Below are 19,218 nucleotides of genomic sequence, written 5' to 3'. Positions count from 1 at the left end.
CAAAATTCAGTAGCACAATTTGAAAAGTAAGGGGAAAGTTTTGCTGATAAAATGACTCAGGTTGAAGATGGACTATCAGGACTTGAAGATAAAGTAGAAGAATTTAATCACTAAGTTTAAAAGTATACTCAATTTTTTGTTGTTTTTAAATTTTTTATTAATTTATTCTTGTTACATCTCAATGATTATCCCATCCCTTGTATCCTCCCATTCTTCCCTCCCTCCCATTTTCCCCTTAGTCCCCTCCCCTATGACTATTCCTGAGGGGGACTTCCTCCCCCTGTATATGCTCATAGGTTTAAACATGAAAGGACTATTCAACAACCTTGGGACAGCATCAAAAGACTAAATCTTTTACTTATAGGAGTGGAAGAAAAAGAAAAATCCCAAGACAATGACACATTATGATGTTCACAGAAGAAAATATCCCCACATAAAGGAAGGCAAATCCACACAGGGAAGAGGAATCACATGGAACATCAGAACATCAAATAGATATGACCAAAAAGGAAGCACAACTCAGAACATTATAGTTAAAACCCTAAAGACACGAAACAAAGAAAGGGCAATAAAACTACAAGAGAAAAACCACAAGTGACAAAGGGAAATTCATCAAAATAACAGTTTTCTTGGCGACAACTTTAAACCTCTGAAGAAGGAGATGCAAACATTTATTGGATTTTATTGAATCTGTAAATTATTATATAGTCACTTTCAGAATCACAATTATACCAACTCATGAACATGAACTTCCATTTATGAGTGTCTCTCAATCTCTTTCATCAGAGGTTTAAGTTTTTTCATTTTAGAGATCACCTCCTTGATTAGGTTTATTCTCAGATGTCTTTATCACAAATGGGAGTGTGTCCATGATCTCTTTCTGTTGTTGGTTTACAGAAATGTTATGGATTTTTGTAAATTGATTCTATATCCTGCACATGTGTGTGTTATACATTTTTTTTGAGATAGTTGGTTATTTTAGGAGGTTTTTGGTGTAATTTTAGGAATCTCTTATGTATATCATGGCATCTGAAAATAGGCATAGTTTGATTACTTCTTTTCCTGTGTGTATTCTTTTCATTTCTTTCTTTGGCCTCACTGGTTCATGAAGTGCTTCAGGTGCTATACTGAAGGAGTCTTGAGATAGTGAATAGTTCTGTGTTGCTGAAAGATGATTAAAGGGGATTTACATTTAGATTTTTTATAGATTTAAAATGATTTTGGTGGTGAGGGACAAGATGGCAGCGCACAGTATAGACCCTGTGTAGAGGGCAGAGACCAGAGGCTGGGAAATGGACTGAAGGAAGCAACCCAGGAGCACCAAGCTCCGCACACCCCCACACCCCTCCCACCATTACAGCTGAACAATTCCCAGTTCGGAATGCACAAACAACGAATGCCCTGTGCTCCTCCAAATAAGGGAGAGCACACAGACTCCCTGGAGAGCAGACAGTCCACTGAGGTGGCTGCTGCACTGCAAGCGGCTGTGCTGCACAGAAAACAGGTGAGCAAACGGGCCACTATCCAAAACACAGTCTTGGGGACTTCTCAGACTAAACAAGTGGGGATGGTAAAAAAGAAGCTCCCACCCCCACCCCCACCCCACCACAGCTGGACTTCCCCCAGGGCTTCGGAACCACAAGCTCCAAGAACAGTGCACTCTTGAGTACTGGAGCAGGGTAGGCCCTCAACACAGTGTAAGGAACATGGCATTCTGGCATGCAAGCCTCTGTTCTACCCTGTGGCTGATTCCTCTGAGGAGAACAAGTAGCCAGAGGAACCCTAGGAAATCACAGGTCCTAGGCGGCAGAACTCGGACGATCTAGATCCAGGAGGATAGTGTCTGCCAATCCAGTATATGAAGCAGCTGCCTTCCAAAGGTCCTCACCCCCGTGACTGCCAGCTTAGAAATCCCATCTCTCTCAGCCTAAAGAAAAGGGTAAGAAGACAAACAACAAAAACCAGGACAGCATGGCTCACCAAAAAGCCCAGACATCAACAGACACTCTAATGCAGCTGAATCTCAGGGAAATGACCTTAACGCTACACTTACACAGTTATTTGAGAATTATAAAGAGGAAATGAATAGATCCTTCCAAGAATTTCAGGATAATACAAACAAACAAATAGAGGCCATCGAGGAAAAACAAGAAACCACAATCAAACTGGCAAAAGAAATGAGTACAGTGGTTCGAGACATGAACCGGAACTAGCCACCATTTTAAAACTCAAATTATTGATCTTAGCCATTCTGATGGGTGTAAGATGGAATCTCAGAGTTGTTTTGATTTGCATTTCCCTGATGATTAAGGAGGTTGAGCATTTCTTTAAGTGTTTCTCAGCCATTTGATATTCCTCTGTTGAGAATTCTCTGTATAGTACCATGCCCCATTTCTCAATTGGGTTATTTGGTTTGGTGGTGTTTAATTTCTTGAGTTCTTTATATATTTTGGATATTAGACCTTTGTCAGACGTAGGGTTGGTGAAGATCTTTTCCCAGTCTGTAGGTTGCCACTTTGTTCTCTTGACAGTGTCTCCTGCCTTACAGAAGCTTAATTCAAGCGACACCACATGCTGGGGAGGATGTGGGGAGAGAGGAACACTCCTTCATTGCTGGTGGGAATGCAAACTAGTACAACCACTTTGGAAATCTATCTGGTGCTATCTCAGAAAAATGGGAATAGGGCTTCCTCAAGACCCAGCTATTCCACTCCTTGGAATATACCCAGAAGATGCTCCAGCACACAGCAAGAAAATTTGCTCAACCATGTTCATAGCAGCCTTATTCGTAATAGCCAGAACATGGAAACAGCCTAAGTGTCCTTCAGTAGAAGAATGGATAAAGAAACTGTGGTACATATACACTATGGAATACTATTCAGCTATTAAAAACAAGGAATTCCCGAAATTTGTGGATAAATGGATTGAGCTAGAAATGATCATAATGAGTGAGTTAACCCAGAAGCAGAAAGACTCAAATGGTATATACTCACTTATATCTGCATATTAGCCCAAGGGCCATGTCCCACGAAAGCCTTCACTTACCAGGAAACTGAGACAGAGGGGAGGACATTCTAGTGGGACTATAGGTGAGAGAATCATGGGAGAAAGGCAAAGTAGAAGGACCCAGAGGGTCCTAGAAGCCTACAAGTAGAACATTATGATAGGCAGATTTGGGCACAAGGGTCCCGCTCAAACTAAGGCACCAGCCAAGGACAATACAGGCGGTAAACCTTAAACCCCTACCCAGATCTAGACAATGGACAGAACACTCTCCACAGTAGAGTGGAGAGTGGGATATTACTTTCTCACATACTCTGGTGCCTCACCTTTGACCATGTTCCCTGGAGGGGGAGACCTGGTGGCACTCAGAGGAAGGACAGCAGGTTACCAAGAAGAGACTTGATACCCTATGAACATATACAGGGGGAGGTAATCCCCTCAGGAACAGTCATAGGGGAGAGGAATAAGAAGAAAATGGGAGGGAGGGAAGAATGGGAGGATACAAGGGATGGGATAACCATTGAGATGTAACAAGAATAAATTAATAAAGGAGAAAAAATGAAAAAAAACTCAAATTAAAATGATTTTGGCTGTGGTGTTGCATGTATCGACTTTACTATGTCAAAAACGTTGGTCTACTCATATTCTATGACTTTTATTATAAACTCATGATGGGTTCTGTTAAAGTCTCTTAATGCATTTACTGAAATGATGAAGTAATATTTTGTTTTATGTCTATTTATATGATATATTACATTAATTGATTTGGAAATGTTGAGGCATCTATGCATCTCAAAGATAAAGATAGAGCCTTGGACCAATTAAACAAAAGAAAAGGAGAGATTGCTCAAATAGAGAGAACCATTAATGGACTGGGAAGCATCACAAAACGCACATGGCAGTGCAACTACTATGAAGAAATATATGAGTAACCTATTCCGTATTAAGTTGAAAAATATAAAAGAAGTGGATAATTTGTAGATGCATGGAATCCGCCAAATTTAACTAAGAAAATATCAACTATTTTAACAGACCTATAGTAAGTGAGGAGATTCAAATAGTAATAAAAGCCTGCCACATAAAAAGCAAGTCCATATCAAGATAGATGAACAGAAGCTCAACTAGGCTTTCTCTGAAGATCCTCCTTAAATTACACAAACACACAAAAAGAAAGACAAGGAGCATTTCTAAACATCTTTTACAATGCTAGTCAAAATAAGGCAAAATCACAACAACAACAACAAAAACTATGGGTCAATAGCCTGATAAGCATACTTTCAAAAATCTTCAATAAAATACATGCAAACTGAATATGGGCAGATATCAAAAATACTATCCATAATGAACAAAACAAGTTTAACTCTAATTAAAATGCAGATAAATCCTATATACTCTTACCTATCGCTTCATTTCCATGTTTCATGGAAATTAGAAAAAAAAGTCTGGGTGAAGCAGTCCATCTATAATGGTCGTACACAGATATTAGGTAAGATGACAGACATGTATAAATTCCACCCCTTAGGACAACGCCAAAAACAAAAGGAGAAATTGAGAACATCCAAGGTCGTCAAAATCATCAATGTCACGCATTCATATGTTATTGCTTCTCATCCAATCAATACCTAGTATGCCACTGACAGATTAGAAAATATCACACATATATGATAAATGTTTCAACTGAAAGACAAGTATATTTGTTTATGAGGTACAATGTGATATTTTATGCATGTAAACACTGCATATTGGTGAAATCGGGACAATTAGCCCTTTATGCATGAAACTTTTAACTTCCTTGGGAAGAATACATTAAACATCCTCTCTTTTGAGAGATATGAAGCATTATGTTTAATTATATTTACAGCATAGCATACCCAAACCTCTTCTAGCTAATGCAATCATCACTTTATTAAATTGTGGGTGTGTGTATTGTGGGGGAATATGGGTGGAGTCTCTTAAATACTTTGACTTTAGTTTATTTCAATTTGGCCTAATAGGGAAGTTGACCAATCCCATAGTTTCTGGATTTTTATGTTATTGATGAAATATACTCTTCCATAAGGACTGTGTTAATTTTCACTTCAATGAATTTTGTATAATAGCTTTGCATACTTCCATTCACAACAGCGTTCGATAACCATTTTCTTGTTGATAATAACCACTATACCTGGGATGAGGTAGTACTTTATTGTGGTTAATTTTGATGCTGTGAAAATATTCCATGACTTTGAAATTGCTCTATTTTTCTACATAGTAGGCACAAGCCCCATGTGAGTATTGGTCACATGAGTAGGAACATTCCAGACTGCAAAATGTTGTAAATATTCAGCATACACAGGCTTTTAATAATGAAAAGAATTTGAAGCAAAATATATGATTGAAGCAATTAATTCATGTAAATTTTGTATAATATGTAAATATCAACATAAGTATTATCATGTCACAGTAATATTTGTGCACTTATAAAGTATAATGTATATTATGTTTTATAATAATATTCAATGTAATGTTGTGAGTTAAACATGTGAATAATTATACTAGTTTTTAATAATAACATCATTTATTCATAAGTCATATGAATTATGAAAAAGCTATGAATGTGTATGACAGACATTACATCTCCAACAGACAGCATTGAACTATGACATTTCCTAAGGGAGCTGAAAGAGGAGTAGAGAAGGAATGATCAAGCTTTGTGGAAGAGGCTGTCCCGAGGACTCTCGCCATGGCCCCCAGGACCTCCTTATTCCTCAGGCTATAGATTATGGGGTTGAGCATGGGGGTGAGGATAGTGTAGAAGACAGCCAGAATCTTATCCTCTGTGGGGGAACGGAGACTTCTCGGTCGAAGATAGGTGTAGACAAAAGGTACATAGTAAAACGTCACCACAGTTAAGTGAGTTGAACATGTGGTGAAGGCCTTTTTCTTTCCTTCTTTTGAGTGCATATGAAAGACAGCAAAAAGGACCCGTCCATAGGAAGCTGTGATGCCAAGGAAAGGAAGTAAGAGAAACAGGCTTGTGCTCACAAACACTATGTACTCATAAACCCAAGTGTCCATACAGGCCAGGGGCAACATGGCTGGAACATCACAAAAGAAATGGTTAATGGATCTAGAACGGCAGTAAGGAATATGAAGGGCGTAGACAGTATGTGCTAAAGAGTTGATGGAGCCCAATATCCAGGAGCCGATGATCATCTTCAGACACATTACTTTGCTCATGCGAATGGGATAATGAAGTGGGTGGCAGATAGCCACAAAGCGGTCATAGGCCATGGAAGCCAGGAGCAAGCCCTCAGAGCCTGCCATGGTCAGGAAGAAGAAGGATTGCACTCCACAGCCCATGAAAGAAATGGTTTTCTGGCCAGAGAGGAAGTTAAATGCCATCTTGGGCACAGTGGTAGAAATGTACATCAAGTCCATGAGAGAGAGCTGACTGAGAAGAAAGTACATGGGGGTGTGGAGCCTGGGATCCACACGAATGAGGTGGATCATTGTTGAGTTGCCAAACAAGGCCAGAGAGAAGACAAAGATGATGAGCAGCAAAAGCAGCAGGCCAGTTTGGTTTTGTGGAAACAACCCCAGCAACGTGAAATCAGTTGAGCTCTGATTCCATTTCTCCATGGAAACTTATTTCTTATCTTTCTTGAAAAGGGTGACCTGAAAATAAATACACTCATCATATGAAATAGAAGAGAAGAATGAAGAGGAACTGGCTTGTAATGAATGCTTACACTGAGTTATTCTTCCTCCCACATTGTCACTTTGTTGAATATATCTTGAAATATGAACTGAGTGTTTCTCCCCTCTTACCTCTGACCATATTCTCTATCCAGAGATATCTATATGGTCATTTTGAAATCCAGGATAGCAACATGAGTTTAAATAGTACACACATTTTCTCCTAGATAACTCCATGGAAGATGATTACTTACTTACCTTACAACACAAAGAGACTCATGTCCCAGCTCGCCCTGTCATCCGCATCACTTGCTTCCTGGCATCTTCTCCTAGCTGGCCATACTTCAGACAGATCTCAGCATCTGTCCTTTGTTTCTCTGCCTCTCAAATTCTCTAATGAATCTTTCCTTTTCCTGAAAATTCCCTCCAGTCATAATTCACTGTCCTGGAATGAAAATGTTTTGTGTGGGTTCAGATCGACCTTAGTCATAAGATGCTATTTGTGTGTATTCACTTGCATAAGGATCCTTTGGTTTGTGAAATTTTACAGATACCCACTGAAGACACATTCATGATTAAAAATTTAATACTATAAAACATAATAGGCACATGTTGCATATGTTTTTTATATTTTATCACTGCAAATATTATACTTTGAAATGCTTATATTCACTGCTTTCTCTCCTTACTCTGAAGTTCATGTTTTTGCACTCCATTTTCAGGAGGGAGAAGCTTTTAAAAACCTGTCCTTTTGGGAAGAAAATGTGCAGTAGTGAGTTCTTGACTTTCTGCTCACCAATATTTTTTAAATTATTATGCTTTTTTCATTTATTTATATGTATTTGGAAAGATGTGTATGCACTACAGTACTTGTAGAGAAAATGGAGTACCATTAGGAGAGTCCATTTATTTCCCCCCACCCTGAGAATCAAACTTAGATCATCAGGTTGGAGTCAAGTGCCTATACTTGCTAAGCCATCTCAGTAGCCCAAATAACAAAGTAATGCCTTACTCTTATTTATTAAGCATTTATGTCACATATATTTTATTTACACATGTTAGACTTATTCAACTGAGGACAATACAACAAAAATAATTTCCTATATTTAGAATGAATAAATTGAAAATAAAATTAGTGGGTTGCATATATGTATGTGTATATATTTTGAAATATAGATATCCATCTGAATAACTTACAGATATCTATATGTTTTCAAGAAGAGTTGTTTGGTATCAGATAATGAATTGAATTTTCAAGAGAGCAGACAGATGACATGATACAACCTTGACATGGAAAATGATATGACTATATTAAGATCTGAAATACAAAAAAAATTATCATCTAAAAAGCATAAACATTCCTGCCAGGATAATGTTTCCTACTTTTCTATGACCTCTGTAGATTTGTCTCTTCCTGCTCTGTTTTCTGTCATCTGATTCTTCTTTATTCACTCTCTCGAGATTGCAAAACCCATAATTATGACTCATCATCTTTCCAGTATATGTTTTCTTTCTTCTCTTACATGTTTTCAGTATAAGAATTCATGCTTTACATATATGTGCCCTTGTATCTGAAAGAAATACTGAGGACACAGCCTGAGAATGCTACTGGACCTGGTTATATTGGGCTACTGCTGTTTTTCAATACTAAAGAACAGAAAACGGCACTTTGTGAAAATTATTCACATGTACTAACAAATCATTTAGCATTCTATATGTCTATGCTGAGTACAAAAGCAACTATAAAGCAATATGTAGAAAAATGAAAATACAGTTTACAGTTATCTAATCAAGAAACACTGACTAATGAGGAATTCATAGGTAGGAACATGGCAGGTGCACAGAACTGCTTGGCATAGAGTAAATATGAGATCAGAAGTATCCTGTGCTTCTTTACTACATTTTAAAGACACATGCTGGTAAGCGGACAGGTAAATATGAAGCAGAGATAAAATCCACAACCACCACCATTATGATATACACTCTAATAACATTTCCTGTTCCTAGGTGCTTGCCTTCTCCGTTCATGGAAGATCATGTAATCTGTTGCACAAATTAACAACGTGATGACAAGGCTAGACCACCAAACAAGAAACTCAAACATATGACCTGATATTACATAATAAGTGTGTGTGTGTGTGTGTGTGTGTGCGTGCGTGCGTGCGTGCGTGCGTGTGTGTGTGAACATGGTAGACAAAGGCTAAGAGACGGCTGGACTGGAAACCTGCCCTGAGCCAATAGGTTTAAGTATCTAGTGTAAACATGTCTGTTTGTAGTCCCTTACTCAAGTGATGAGCAAGGAACAGGGTTAGGAGGGAAAGTCAGTGAGGACAAAAACAATGAGACAAGCTTGTGAAGGGCAGACGTGAGGGCAATTGTGGAGGGAGAAAAGGACTTGAATTCTGATCTGGATAAAATGAGAAAACTGGAAGCATGATATGCTCTTGAACACATTTGTGGACCTCATTCACGATGCTCTCGCTCAGAAGGGAGCTACCAGGAGGACCATGAACAGTAGGCGAATTACAGAGAATATCTGCTGATCGACAAGGTGTGAAAACAGAGCCACACATCTCAGAAAACCAGGGATGGCTGGGCACTTAGGAATGTGGGTTCCCTGTGTGAATATAGGCACCTGTCTGATAAACCACTGATATCTGGCATCTGGCACAGTACTTACTTACAGCAGGCTCTCAAACTGTGTGCCTGTTGAGATGAATAAAACACTTTCATTAGAGATGACAGATTATTGTTGTTCATACTGACAAAGCTTGCAATATAATTTTTAAAAAAATATTCTCCTGCATCATGACTTCTGAATAAAGAGAAGTCTCTTAGGGGAACTTCTTTTACTTTCTTGAGCACAGGTTTAGCTATAGAGGAAGGGACATCCCAGCCATCCTTTCAGGAGATGTTTCCAACAGTCAGCTTTGGACACAGAATCTGCACTAAGCTTACATTTCACATGTTAACATTTACATGTTCAACTTTTATGAAAGGGGTGCACAGATGTGCACTCTCAGATCGCTTCTCACTGGTTCATAAACAGTCTTTAAGAACAGTTAGAACAGTAATTGTTTTATTTTCAATGTTAGAAACTCATCTTGTTATATTGTATTTGAGAGCAGCTGTTTTCATGAGGACAGATACCTGGACTTGAAGGTTTAGGATTTCAGACATTGAGTCAGAGCCAAAGATTTTTCATTTATTCCCAGACAATTTCCTTATTGGTTCTGGGCCTTATTTAATGCACCAGAGTCACATGATGAACTATATTCTTGGTTACACTTTCATTTTTAAAACTCCCAGTGGCTAGAAAGTAGATGCTCATGTTCCCCTTAATTATTCCAAAAGACCAGAATACATAGAGTTCTTTAAAAGCTCTGTCATGAAGAGATTATTAGACAGGAGTGCTACAAACACAGGATGCTGGATTAATTTTGCCAAAGTTACATATGTAGCCACACAACACAGTGAGAAAAAACTACAAAGCACAATAAATTGATCATCAGAACCTCTGATTATTCTTTGAAACTCCAGGACACTCGGGAACATGAAGCTCAACGAGATTTCTGCATCCTGCATGTATTAGGTACTCAAGAAGCATCTGTTTCCTCAATTGCACATCTTAGCTTCTGAGAAACCCCAAGACCAGAAAAAATTCAGCTGGGTATTTATGGTCCCTGGCTTGAAAACAAGCACATTGTAGAGTTCAAACACGTTTGTGTCATTTCTCCTGCATCTTAAGCTCACCTTGCTTTTCTACTTTGTTATGAAAAACCTAGAAAGAGCTTGCATATGGCATGGGAGACATCCATCCAGAATCCACCCTACTGACCTAACCCAAACCAGCTCTGCCTGATAACGTCATCTGGACCCAGATCATCCAAGGATCTTATACTTGTGCTCATGTTTATGAAAAAGAAAAGTACCGTTAAAACACAGACATTCTCTGTGGACAATCCTTGGGTCTTGAGAAGTCTTCAGCTTCCTTTTCTGTTCTCGTCCTCTGCTCAGAATACCACAAGATCATCTCCTGTGCAGCAGTCCCAACTGAAGGCTGAAAGTCTGCATCTTACACAAGAACCACTTCTACCAAAACATCAGGAAAGAAACTTTCAAGAGTTACCTACTAGTCGCCTTATTCACAATGAAACCAAGAAGACATGATTAACCCACCTGAAATGTTCATGCCTATTGCTCAGATAAAGCATCCTTTCTTACTAATTATTTTTAAAATGAAACACAAGAGACATTTTAGATTTATTTCCCACATACTATATTGGTGCAAGACAGAATAGCAAATGCGATATTTTATATGCACAACCTTGGATCACCAAGACTTAGATATTCCTCTTTTTCCTCTAATTATTCCCTCATGTCTAAATCTAGAGAGACAAAGCCTTGGCCATTTCTCCTGACTTGGCTACTCTGAGGTAGCTCAATTTTGAACTTAGAGAAATGAATAGATGACAATTACCACTCCTGTAATCACAGGATGCCTAAAAATAAACTAAAGAGGGTGATTATTCCAGAAAATGACTTGAGAGCTGTCAAGGATATTGGTCTATCTGTATTATAGTCCCTCTTTTTTATGTGTTGGACCCCAAAGAGGTACACACTGATACACAAAAACATTTATCTAGAGATAAATTTTACTTTAGTCACAGGTTAATGTTGAGGTCTTGTGATAAAATCCATATTCAGTCTCAGGGTGATCCATGATGACATATTCACCACTGATCATATCCCAAAACAAATGAAAGGCTGTGGCCTGCATGGTTGGATTTGATGTGTTGTGGGCTTCCTTTTCACCTAGCTAATGATTTTTCTGCTGTACTTTTTAGAGTAAGTCCCATGTGTCAACTATTGGCCTTAATTCTTGAACAAATGGAGAATTATTTTAAGTCCTTTCTTACACCATTACCCTGCAGAGTACTGCATAGGTTTTATTCTACCAGTTTCAATATTTTGGGTTTTAAGCTTAAGTCCTTGATCCAGTTGGAGTTAGTTTTTATGAAAGGTAATAGATACAGGTCTAATTTCATTATACTGCAGTTTTCCCAGCATCATTTGTTGGAGATGGTTTTCTCAGCTTATGGGGTGCTTTGGTTTTGGTTTTTGGTTTTTTTTGGAATCTTTGTCAAAAACTAACAGGCTGAAGTTATATGTACCCATATTTTTGATAGTCTATTTTATTTTATTTGTCCTCCTATCTGTTTATGTGTCATATGGATTTTATTACTCTGGCTTCATAAATCATCTTGAGCTTTGGACTGGTAGCTCTTCCAGTATTGCTCTTTTTTCCATAATTGTTTTTAGCTAATGGGGTATTTAATGATTTATTATACATTTTAGGATTTTTTCTATCTCTATGAAGAATAAAGTGGAGTTTAACAGGAATTACATTGAAACTGAAAATGGCATTTAGCAGAATGGTCATTTTCACAATATTAATTCTACAAATCTATGAGCATAGGATATCTTTCCATTTCCTAGTGTATTTATCTCTTTCATCAGAGGTTTTAGGTTTTTATTGTAGAGGTTCCTCACTTCTTTAGTTAAGTTTATTCATGTGTGTGTGTGTGTTTGTGTGTGTGTGTGTGTGTGTGTGTGTGTGTATGTATGTATGCATGTATAGAGGAAAACTTGATTTAAAAACTTGTACTGGGTTCAACTACACAATTCTCACTGGAGAGCATTTGTGAGGAGACAGGTGAATTTACAGGAAGTCATGCTGTTTGACATTTTGTGTTGTCTGTCTTTTGGTGATGATTCCTGGGCATGTGTCCTTTTTTCGTTTTGGTTGTGTGTCTGATGTGGACTCAGTAGATCTGACTGTAGCAAGGATAAATATCTTGGACAAAGATGTATGTTGCAAAAGTATGGATAGAGATCCACAGACTGAGCTAAAGGACTGCATATTAGAACCAGGCTCCATCTTAGAACTGAGATTAATACTATGGGTTAGAGTTACAAGAGCAATGTCACCAAGAAGAATCTGAGCGCAGGGTGTATGAGCCAGATTGGATCATATGACAGATTTGGTTTAGGGTGTGATGGGTTAAGGTATGATGGACAGAGGGCGCTGGGTTAGGGTAAGATGTTACTCTTGGTCTAAGCCTGGAGCTAAATCAATCCTTTGCTCCTTGGAATAGAGAATTTAGAATACTTAGTTTCCAGATTGAAGCAATTATTCATTAGAAGAAAGTTGGTTCATCTTCTTGAGCAGTCAATGTCCTTGGGAAGCTCTTGAGGAACTCCTTGGACCAACTTGTAAAATAAGAATTGAGACGAGGATCAATGTGACAACACGCTGACATTTGTCTTAAGAATCTATTTTAAAACTAAAGCTCTTGTCAGGTACCCAAAAGACAGGCTGAAACTCATCAGATTCCTGTATTCTTTCCCTGAGTGTGGTCACACTATGAAAAACTCATTCTGCCCCCTCATTGTCGTACTTTATCTTTATTTCATGCGCCACAACAAGTATCCAAACCTAACTAGTTAGAGTTGCAGGAGCCAGGATTTTTTTCCATTAAAACTTAACTTACAATGTGAACTGAAATTAATTCAGGCTAAATTTAGTGGTTATTAATTACATGAGACATTCCTTGTCAACCCATTTAGCACAAAACAAATGATATAAAGACCCAAGTACACATAAACAATGCTTATATACACTTACAAATATTTAGTGTCCATGAACTAAAAACATAAATTTATGCTTCCATAAATTCTATGCTTTAATGAGATAACAATTTCATTAAGTTTTATAGCAACAGACTGTCATAAATTACCATACTTTTCAAGTACAATAGCATACCTAAGAGGCAAAGCAGGAAAACCCCTGGTACAGTCTCAGATGCTACTTGATGATATTCTTAGCTTTTGGGTTGGTGTAATCCAGGGGTCTGTTAACCCATTACAGAGGATGTACATAATAGTCGTGAGGATGTTAGGTCACACACAGAGGTGCCCTGAAAATGGCTAGGTAAGGGAGCTAGTTATGGCGCAAGAGAGTTTCAAATTAGACTCTGGGCATGGAAAATTCAAATCTCTGTAAGATCATTGAAATTCTAATTGATCATTATCTTCAAGAACTTCTTTCTGGAAACTTTCATTCCTAAGAGACATTGAAATATATCTGTATTTTCTTTGTTTTGACTTTTCTTTTTTGCTTCTTTTTTCCTTTGAGAAAGAGAAAATGAAGGTGAGTTGGTAGGGGTGTGAGGAGGATCTGGAAGCAGTTCGGGAAGAGAAAGTGGGGTCAGCATATACTGTATGAATTTTTTAATTACAAAAAAGGAGAGAAGCTAATATATATGTAAATATTAGGATTCCATTTAACCTTTAATTTTTCCTAGCAAGAGCTTTGTGTGTATTATTATGCTAGTAATTTTTACATGTTTTATAATGAAATAATACTCTTTAGTATAATAAGGACATAAACATATAAAATGTTTAAAGTTCTGCTGTGAGAGCAAGATTTGATTAAGAGTATAAATTCCTCATGTATTTCTATATCACCAAATTTTTGAAATTCAATAATTAAGAGATAATTTTATAGTACATTTAATGCTCTAACCTTATTTTCCAGAATATTCTTTTTAAATAGTTTGTGTTATAGTTCCAGTCTATAAAGTCTATCTCAAAAAATAACCTGCTCGATTTTTCTTTATATTATAATTATGTCATTTCCCTCTTTCCTTTCCTCCCACCAGATTCTCTTATATGCCCTTCCTTGCTCTCTTTCAAGTTCATGATTTTTTTTATTAATTGTTGTTACATGCTAAAAGTTTTTTTATTTCTTTGGTTTAATTTTTTGCAATTTGTTGTTAATAAAAAACGAAGTCTGTTTTCCCACTGTTATTGCAGATGAACCAATTTATTTAGAATTACAGTCTCTGTGATCATATTGACAATAGTTTCACTTTAGCTTATGTGCTTTCATAATCCTTCTGTGTACTGAGAGTCTTCATAAAGAAAAGATGCTAAGTTATAAAATTCTGGCAGTAACATATTAGAAAGCATAACAAATTTTTATTAACTAAAAGTAGTATAAATTGTGCCTTAGTTATGATCTTATTACAAAGAAGAGACACTATAACCAAGGCAAATCTCACATAGGAAAAACTTTTACTTAAGAGGGTTTACAATTCAGAGTCTTGGCTGCTTATAGTAATGGCAGGAAGCATGGTAGCACATAGGTAGGCATGGTGCTGAGAGGCAGCTGAGACTCCTACATCTGGATCCGCAGGCAGGAGAAAGAGAATGATGCACACTAGGCCTGGCTTGAGCTGCTGGGAGTTCAAGGCCACCCCTAGTGGCACACTTCCTCCAACAATGCCATACCTAATCCAAGAAGGCCACGCCTCCCAATAGTACCAGTCCTTATGAGTCTATGGATCCATTTTCATTTAAACTACCACAAACTGTGATAATTTATCATCTTTGCAAAAACATATAGTACTCCAATCAGAGAACTAAAGATTGAAATTTTGACTAAGTAACAAGAGCAATCAAAATAATCCATTCAGCAATATGAAATCAGTAGGATAATAAACCCTAAACTTTCATATTGAGCCCTTTACAGAAAACTATACCATACAGAAGGGAACTGTGCAGCACCCATCAATAAGGACTACTCTTAGCCTAACAGTGGCTATGAAATGCCTAGAGAAGTTATGAAATGCTAAAACATCTTGTGATTCTTGTAGAAGACTCTACTGTAAAGGACAAATTAGTGAGTTTCCATCAATTATACCCTCATATGATGTCTTCTCATTTTAAATGACTTATCATATGTTATTGATTAACAACAACTATTCAAAACATTGGAGATTATATGATTGAAACTTTCCCCAATTAAAATATAGTGTTTTACTTTGTTGCTGTTTGTAAAATGAATTAATTGCTTTTAGTGGGATTTTTTTCTTTGCATTAAGTTTGGATGTTTGCTAGAACAGTTTGCACACATAAATCCACAATATTTACTATACATACATTAGCAAACTTTTCTATCTTCTTATATAATATTTTATGGTTGCCTTATCACAGTATACCATAACTTTACCATGGACATCTGTATATAGATATAAATATATATCTGTTTACAGTTATTATCCTAAAGTAAATGTGTGGACCAAGCTAAGAAGGTGAATTTAGAAAACACAAAAGTGAGACATTTTTATATTCATTTTTTATTCAAAAAATTACTCTGGACCATGTTTTTCACAGCCATCAGGACATCTTTATTCCTAAAGCTGTAGATTATTGGGTTGAGTGTGGGTGTCAGGATGGTATAGAATATTGCCAGGATCTTATCCTGGCCTGGAGTGTGATATGAGCGAGGTCTCATATATGTGAAAATGAATGGGCCATAGTACATTATCACCACAACCATGTGGAAGGAGCAGGTGGAAAAGGACTTTTGCCGAGCTCCTGATGACTGCATTTGGAAGACAGTGAGGAGAATTTGCACATAGGATATAGAAATCATGGAAAATGGAATCAGCAGGAAAATAATGCCACTCACATAAACTCCTCGCTCATAGTGTGATGTGTCTACACATGACAACTTCAACATGGCAGGGACTTCACAGAAAAAGTGATCAATGGCCCTCGAGCGGCAGAAGGGAAAGTGGAGTGCAAAAGCTGTGTGGACTGTGGAGTTGAGAACCCCCACAAGCCAGGAGCCTGCAGCCATCAGCCCGCTGGAGTTGTCCCTCATCAGTACAGGGTAACGAAGTGGGTGGCAGATGGCCACATATCGGTCATAGGACATGGCTGCCAAGAGAAGGCACTCACCACCTAGCAAGGTGAGAGACAGGAATATCTGGAAGCCACAGCCTGCAAAGGAAATAGTTCTGCTGCCGGAGAGAAAGTTGGCGATCATCTTAGGCACGATGTTGGAAATGTGCAAGATATCCATGAAAGAGAGGTGGCTGAGCAGGAAATACATTGGGGTGTGGAGTCGAGAATCCCTGTGGATTAGGAGGATCATGAGGGCGTTTTCTATTATGGTCATGTTAAAAATGAAAAATATAAATGAGAAAAAAACTAAGTTTGTCTGGGAAGAAGAGAACAGTCCCAGAAGGATGAAGTCACTGCTGGCTGTGTGGTTTTCGTGTCCTATCATGTCTCCTCCAATTTTACCTACGAAGAGATGGTTATTTTATTATGAAAAAAGCTGTTAAGTCTAAGTCTTAGACTCACATACATATGTTTACATAATACAATTAGTTCATGCATAATTTATATCCACCACCAAGTGCCTCATAGAGGGTTTCAGAGTAGATGTACAAGAACATTTTTTGTTCTAACAAATTATAAAAATGAGTGTGGAATAGACCTCTTTGTATTTTAGAACTCATAGCTGCAATTACTTTCATATGCTTTGCTTAAGTCCAGTCATTTCTTAAATATACCTTTCACAACTGAACATCCTGTGTAAGCTCCACTGGAGATTTCTTTGGGTGGGGCTCTCCCTAGAACCTGCACATTGCAAGACCATCCATTAATTAACTGTGTATTCCAACTCAAACACAGACTTTCCTAATCTTTTGCATTGCTCCACCTTAAAATCTTGGATATTAAACAGTGGGACCTAGTTATGAAAGAAAAGAATGAAGAATAATAACAGCGTGAATTGTGTAGGTGATTCTGTGCTGTTTAACACCATGAAGGAAACTGCCCAAGATAAGTTGTGGAAACATTCAATACTTCTTTCAAATGACTCTGTAACTAAATATCAGTGTGTGTGTGTGTGTGTGTGTGTGTGTGTGTGTGTGTGTGTGTTTGTGTGTGTGTAAGAGAGAGAGAGACAGACAGACAGACACAAAAACAAAGATGGAGGCAGAGATTCTCCATATATCTAAAAAGCTCTTCTTCATGAAAAGTTATTTAGGATCCTTAACTTACATAATTAATTATTAATGCAGCTAGTTATTAATAATTCATAAGTATCTTAGCTGATTTCCACCTGGGAAGCCCCATATAAGACTTGTTGCTCATACCCACTTAGTGAGCCAGACTATGCTTAGCTAATTACTCAGGAATGTTCCACTAAATTCACTTTGAAGTTACTTCCTAGTTTTAGGCACAGCTATAGATCAACCTCTTATAGACTACATAAGCTTTATACTGCTTTCTATCATTTGCTTTCATTTTATTTTATTTACTAATGTGTACATGCATTCATACATGTGTACACATGATGTGGGAGCACACACATGCAGCAGTCAGCATATCAGTTCTTTAAAGTCTGTTATGTCTTTCTGTGTTTTAAAAATTATTTATGGCATTATTACATAATTAACATCATTTCCCCTGCCTTTTCCTATTTCTAAATCCCTCCTTTCTGTTTTTCAAATCCATGGCCTCTCTTTTCATTAATTGTAGTGTGAGGGTTAATAAGTGCTCAGTCAGTATGGTACCTGTATGTTTGTCTTTATAGCTGACCATTTGGTATTTGGAGAAGACTATTTCTCATGCTCTCCGCATTCCTTACTTGTCTGTAATTCTTTATCTAGGGCCAAGTCCTCCTGGGATTTCCCCTGTCCGCAGTAACATGCCTATTGGTGTTGTCCTTGTTTCCTTCTATTTTTTACATATGTTCCTACGATCAAGTTAAGATCACCAGGTTTGAGTGACAAGTGCCTTTACCTCTTGAGCCATCTACCTGTCCTCAATTAAGTAGTTATGGTAGTGTTATACACCAGATATTCATTAACTTAAAATTTCTTAGATTGCATTTTCACTTTACTGCCTGATGTATATTCTCCAGATAAAGTATGCAAACTTTCTAAAATTTTAACTAGTAGCCATTGTTCACTAATATCAGTGTAACTATACATTCATTTCTATCTGAGAACAATACTTATTGGGAAAGTATTTGATATGGAAATTGTGGAGAATACTAGATTTAATTGCTTACTTACATGAGAGAAGCATTATTACTGTTTGAACCTGAAAATGACTCATTGGTAAATAAACCTCAAGAATCTAACTCACTTAGTTGGTGACCATCTGCTTGTGGACTATGACTTAACTCATCTATTGTGCACATGTCCCTGGGTTTAACTCCTAGAAGTTGGTTCCTATAAATTCACCCATTAGAATTTAAACATTCAGTAAGCACTGATGTGAACTAACTCATTTCTAGAAGATATGTAAGGTTGGGGGTAATAAATGCAATAACAGGTTTCCTGATAAGAATTGGAGTACTGTTAGCTCAAAAATATGTTTTTAAATAGCCATATAAACTATATCATCTCACTGTCTTAAAACAAGATAATAAAATTTAATTCAAATAAAATATCTTAAAATATAGTTTCTGTCTCATTGAACAAAAACATAGACCAGATACAAACTATGTAAAAATTTGTATTAAATTTTTTCTGAAATTCAGTCAAGATGATATCAGTTCTTGCTTACAGAGTTGCTTTTAACATTAAAAGAAAAATAAATAGATAAAAATATTGAAAGAAACATATTAAATACCCACCAGAGGGAAAGAAAACACTCCTAGGATAG

The 19,218-nt window shown here is 37.2% G+C and overlaps 2 protein-coding genes across 2 annotated transcripts; both read right to left on the bottom strand.

Annotated features, from left to right (window-relative positions):
* Window positions 1–5,613: 5,613 nt before the first annotated feature.
* LOC311608059 (olfactory receptor 2L13-like) lies at window positions 5,614–6,624 on the bottom strand (the record flags this gene model as incomplete). The annotated part of the gene is made up of 1 exon (XM_084800341.1): window positions 5,614–6,624. The coding sequence occupies one exon, from the start codon at window positions 6,622–6,624 to the stop codon at window positions 5,614–5,616; it is 1,011 nt and encodes a 336-aa protein (XP_084656467.1).
* A 9,253-nt stretch (window positions 6,625–15,877) lies between these two features.
* On the bottom strand, window positions 15,878–16,822 carry OR2AJ1 (olfactory receptor family 2 subfamily AJ member 1; the record flags this gene model as incomplete). Its single annotated transcript, XM_084802544.1, has 1 exon — window positions 15,878–16,822. One exon carries the CDS (start codon window positions 16,820–16,822, stop codon window positions 15,878–15,880), a length of 945 nt encoding a protein of 314 aa, XP_084658670.1.
* Window positions 16,823–19,218: the final 2,396 nt, after the last annotated feature.

Source organism: Acomys minous, assembly GCF_964271855.1.
Source record: "Acomys minous genome assembly, chromosome: 11".
NCBI lineage: Eukaryota > Metazoa > Chordata > Mammalia > Rodentia > Muridae > Acomys > Acomys minous.
This window is presented reverse-complemented; position numbering and strand designations above follow the sequence as displayed.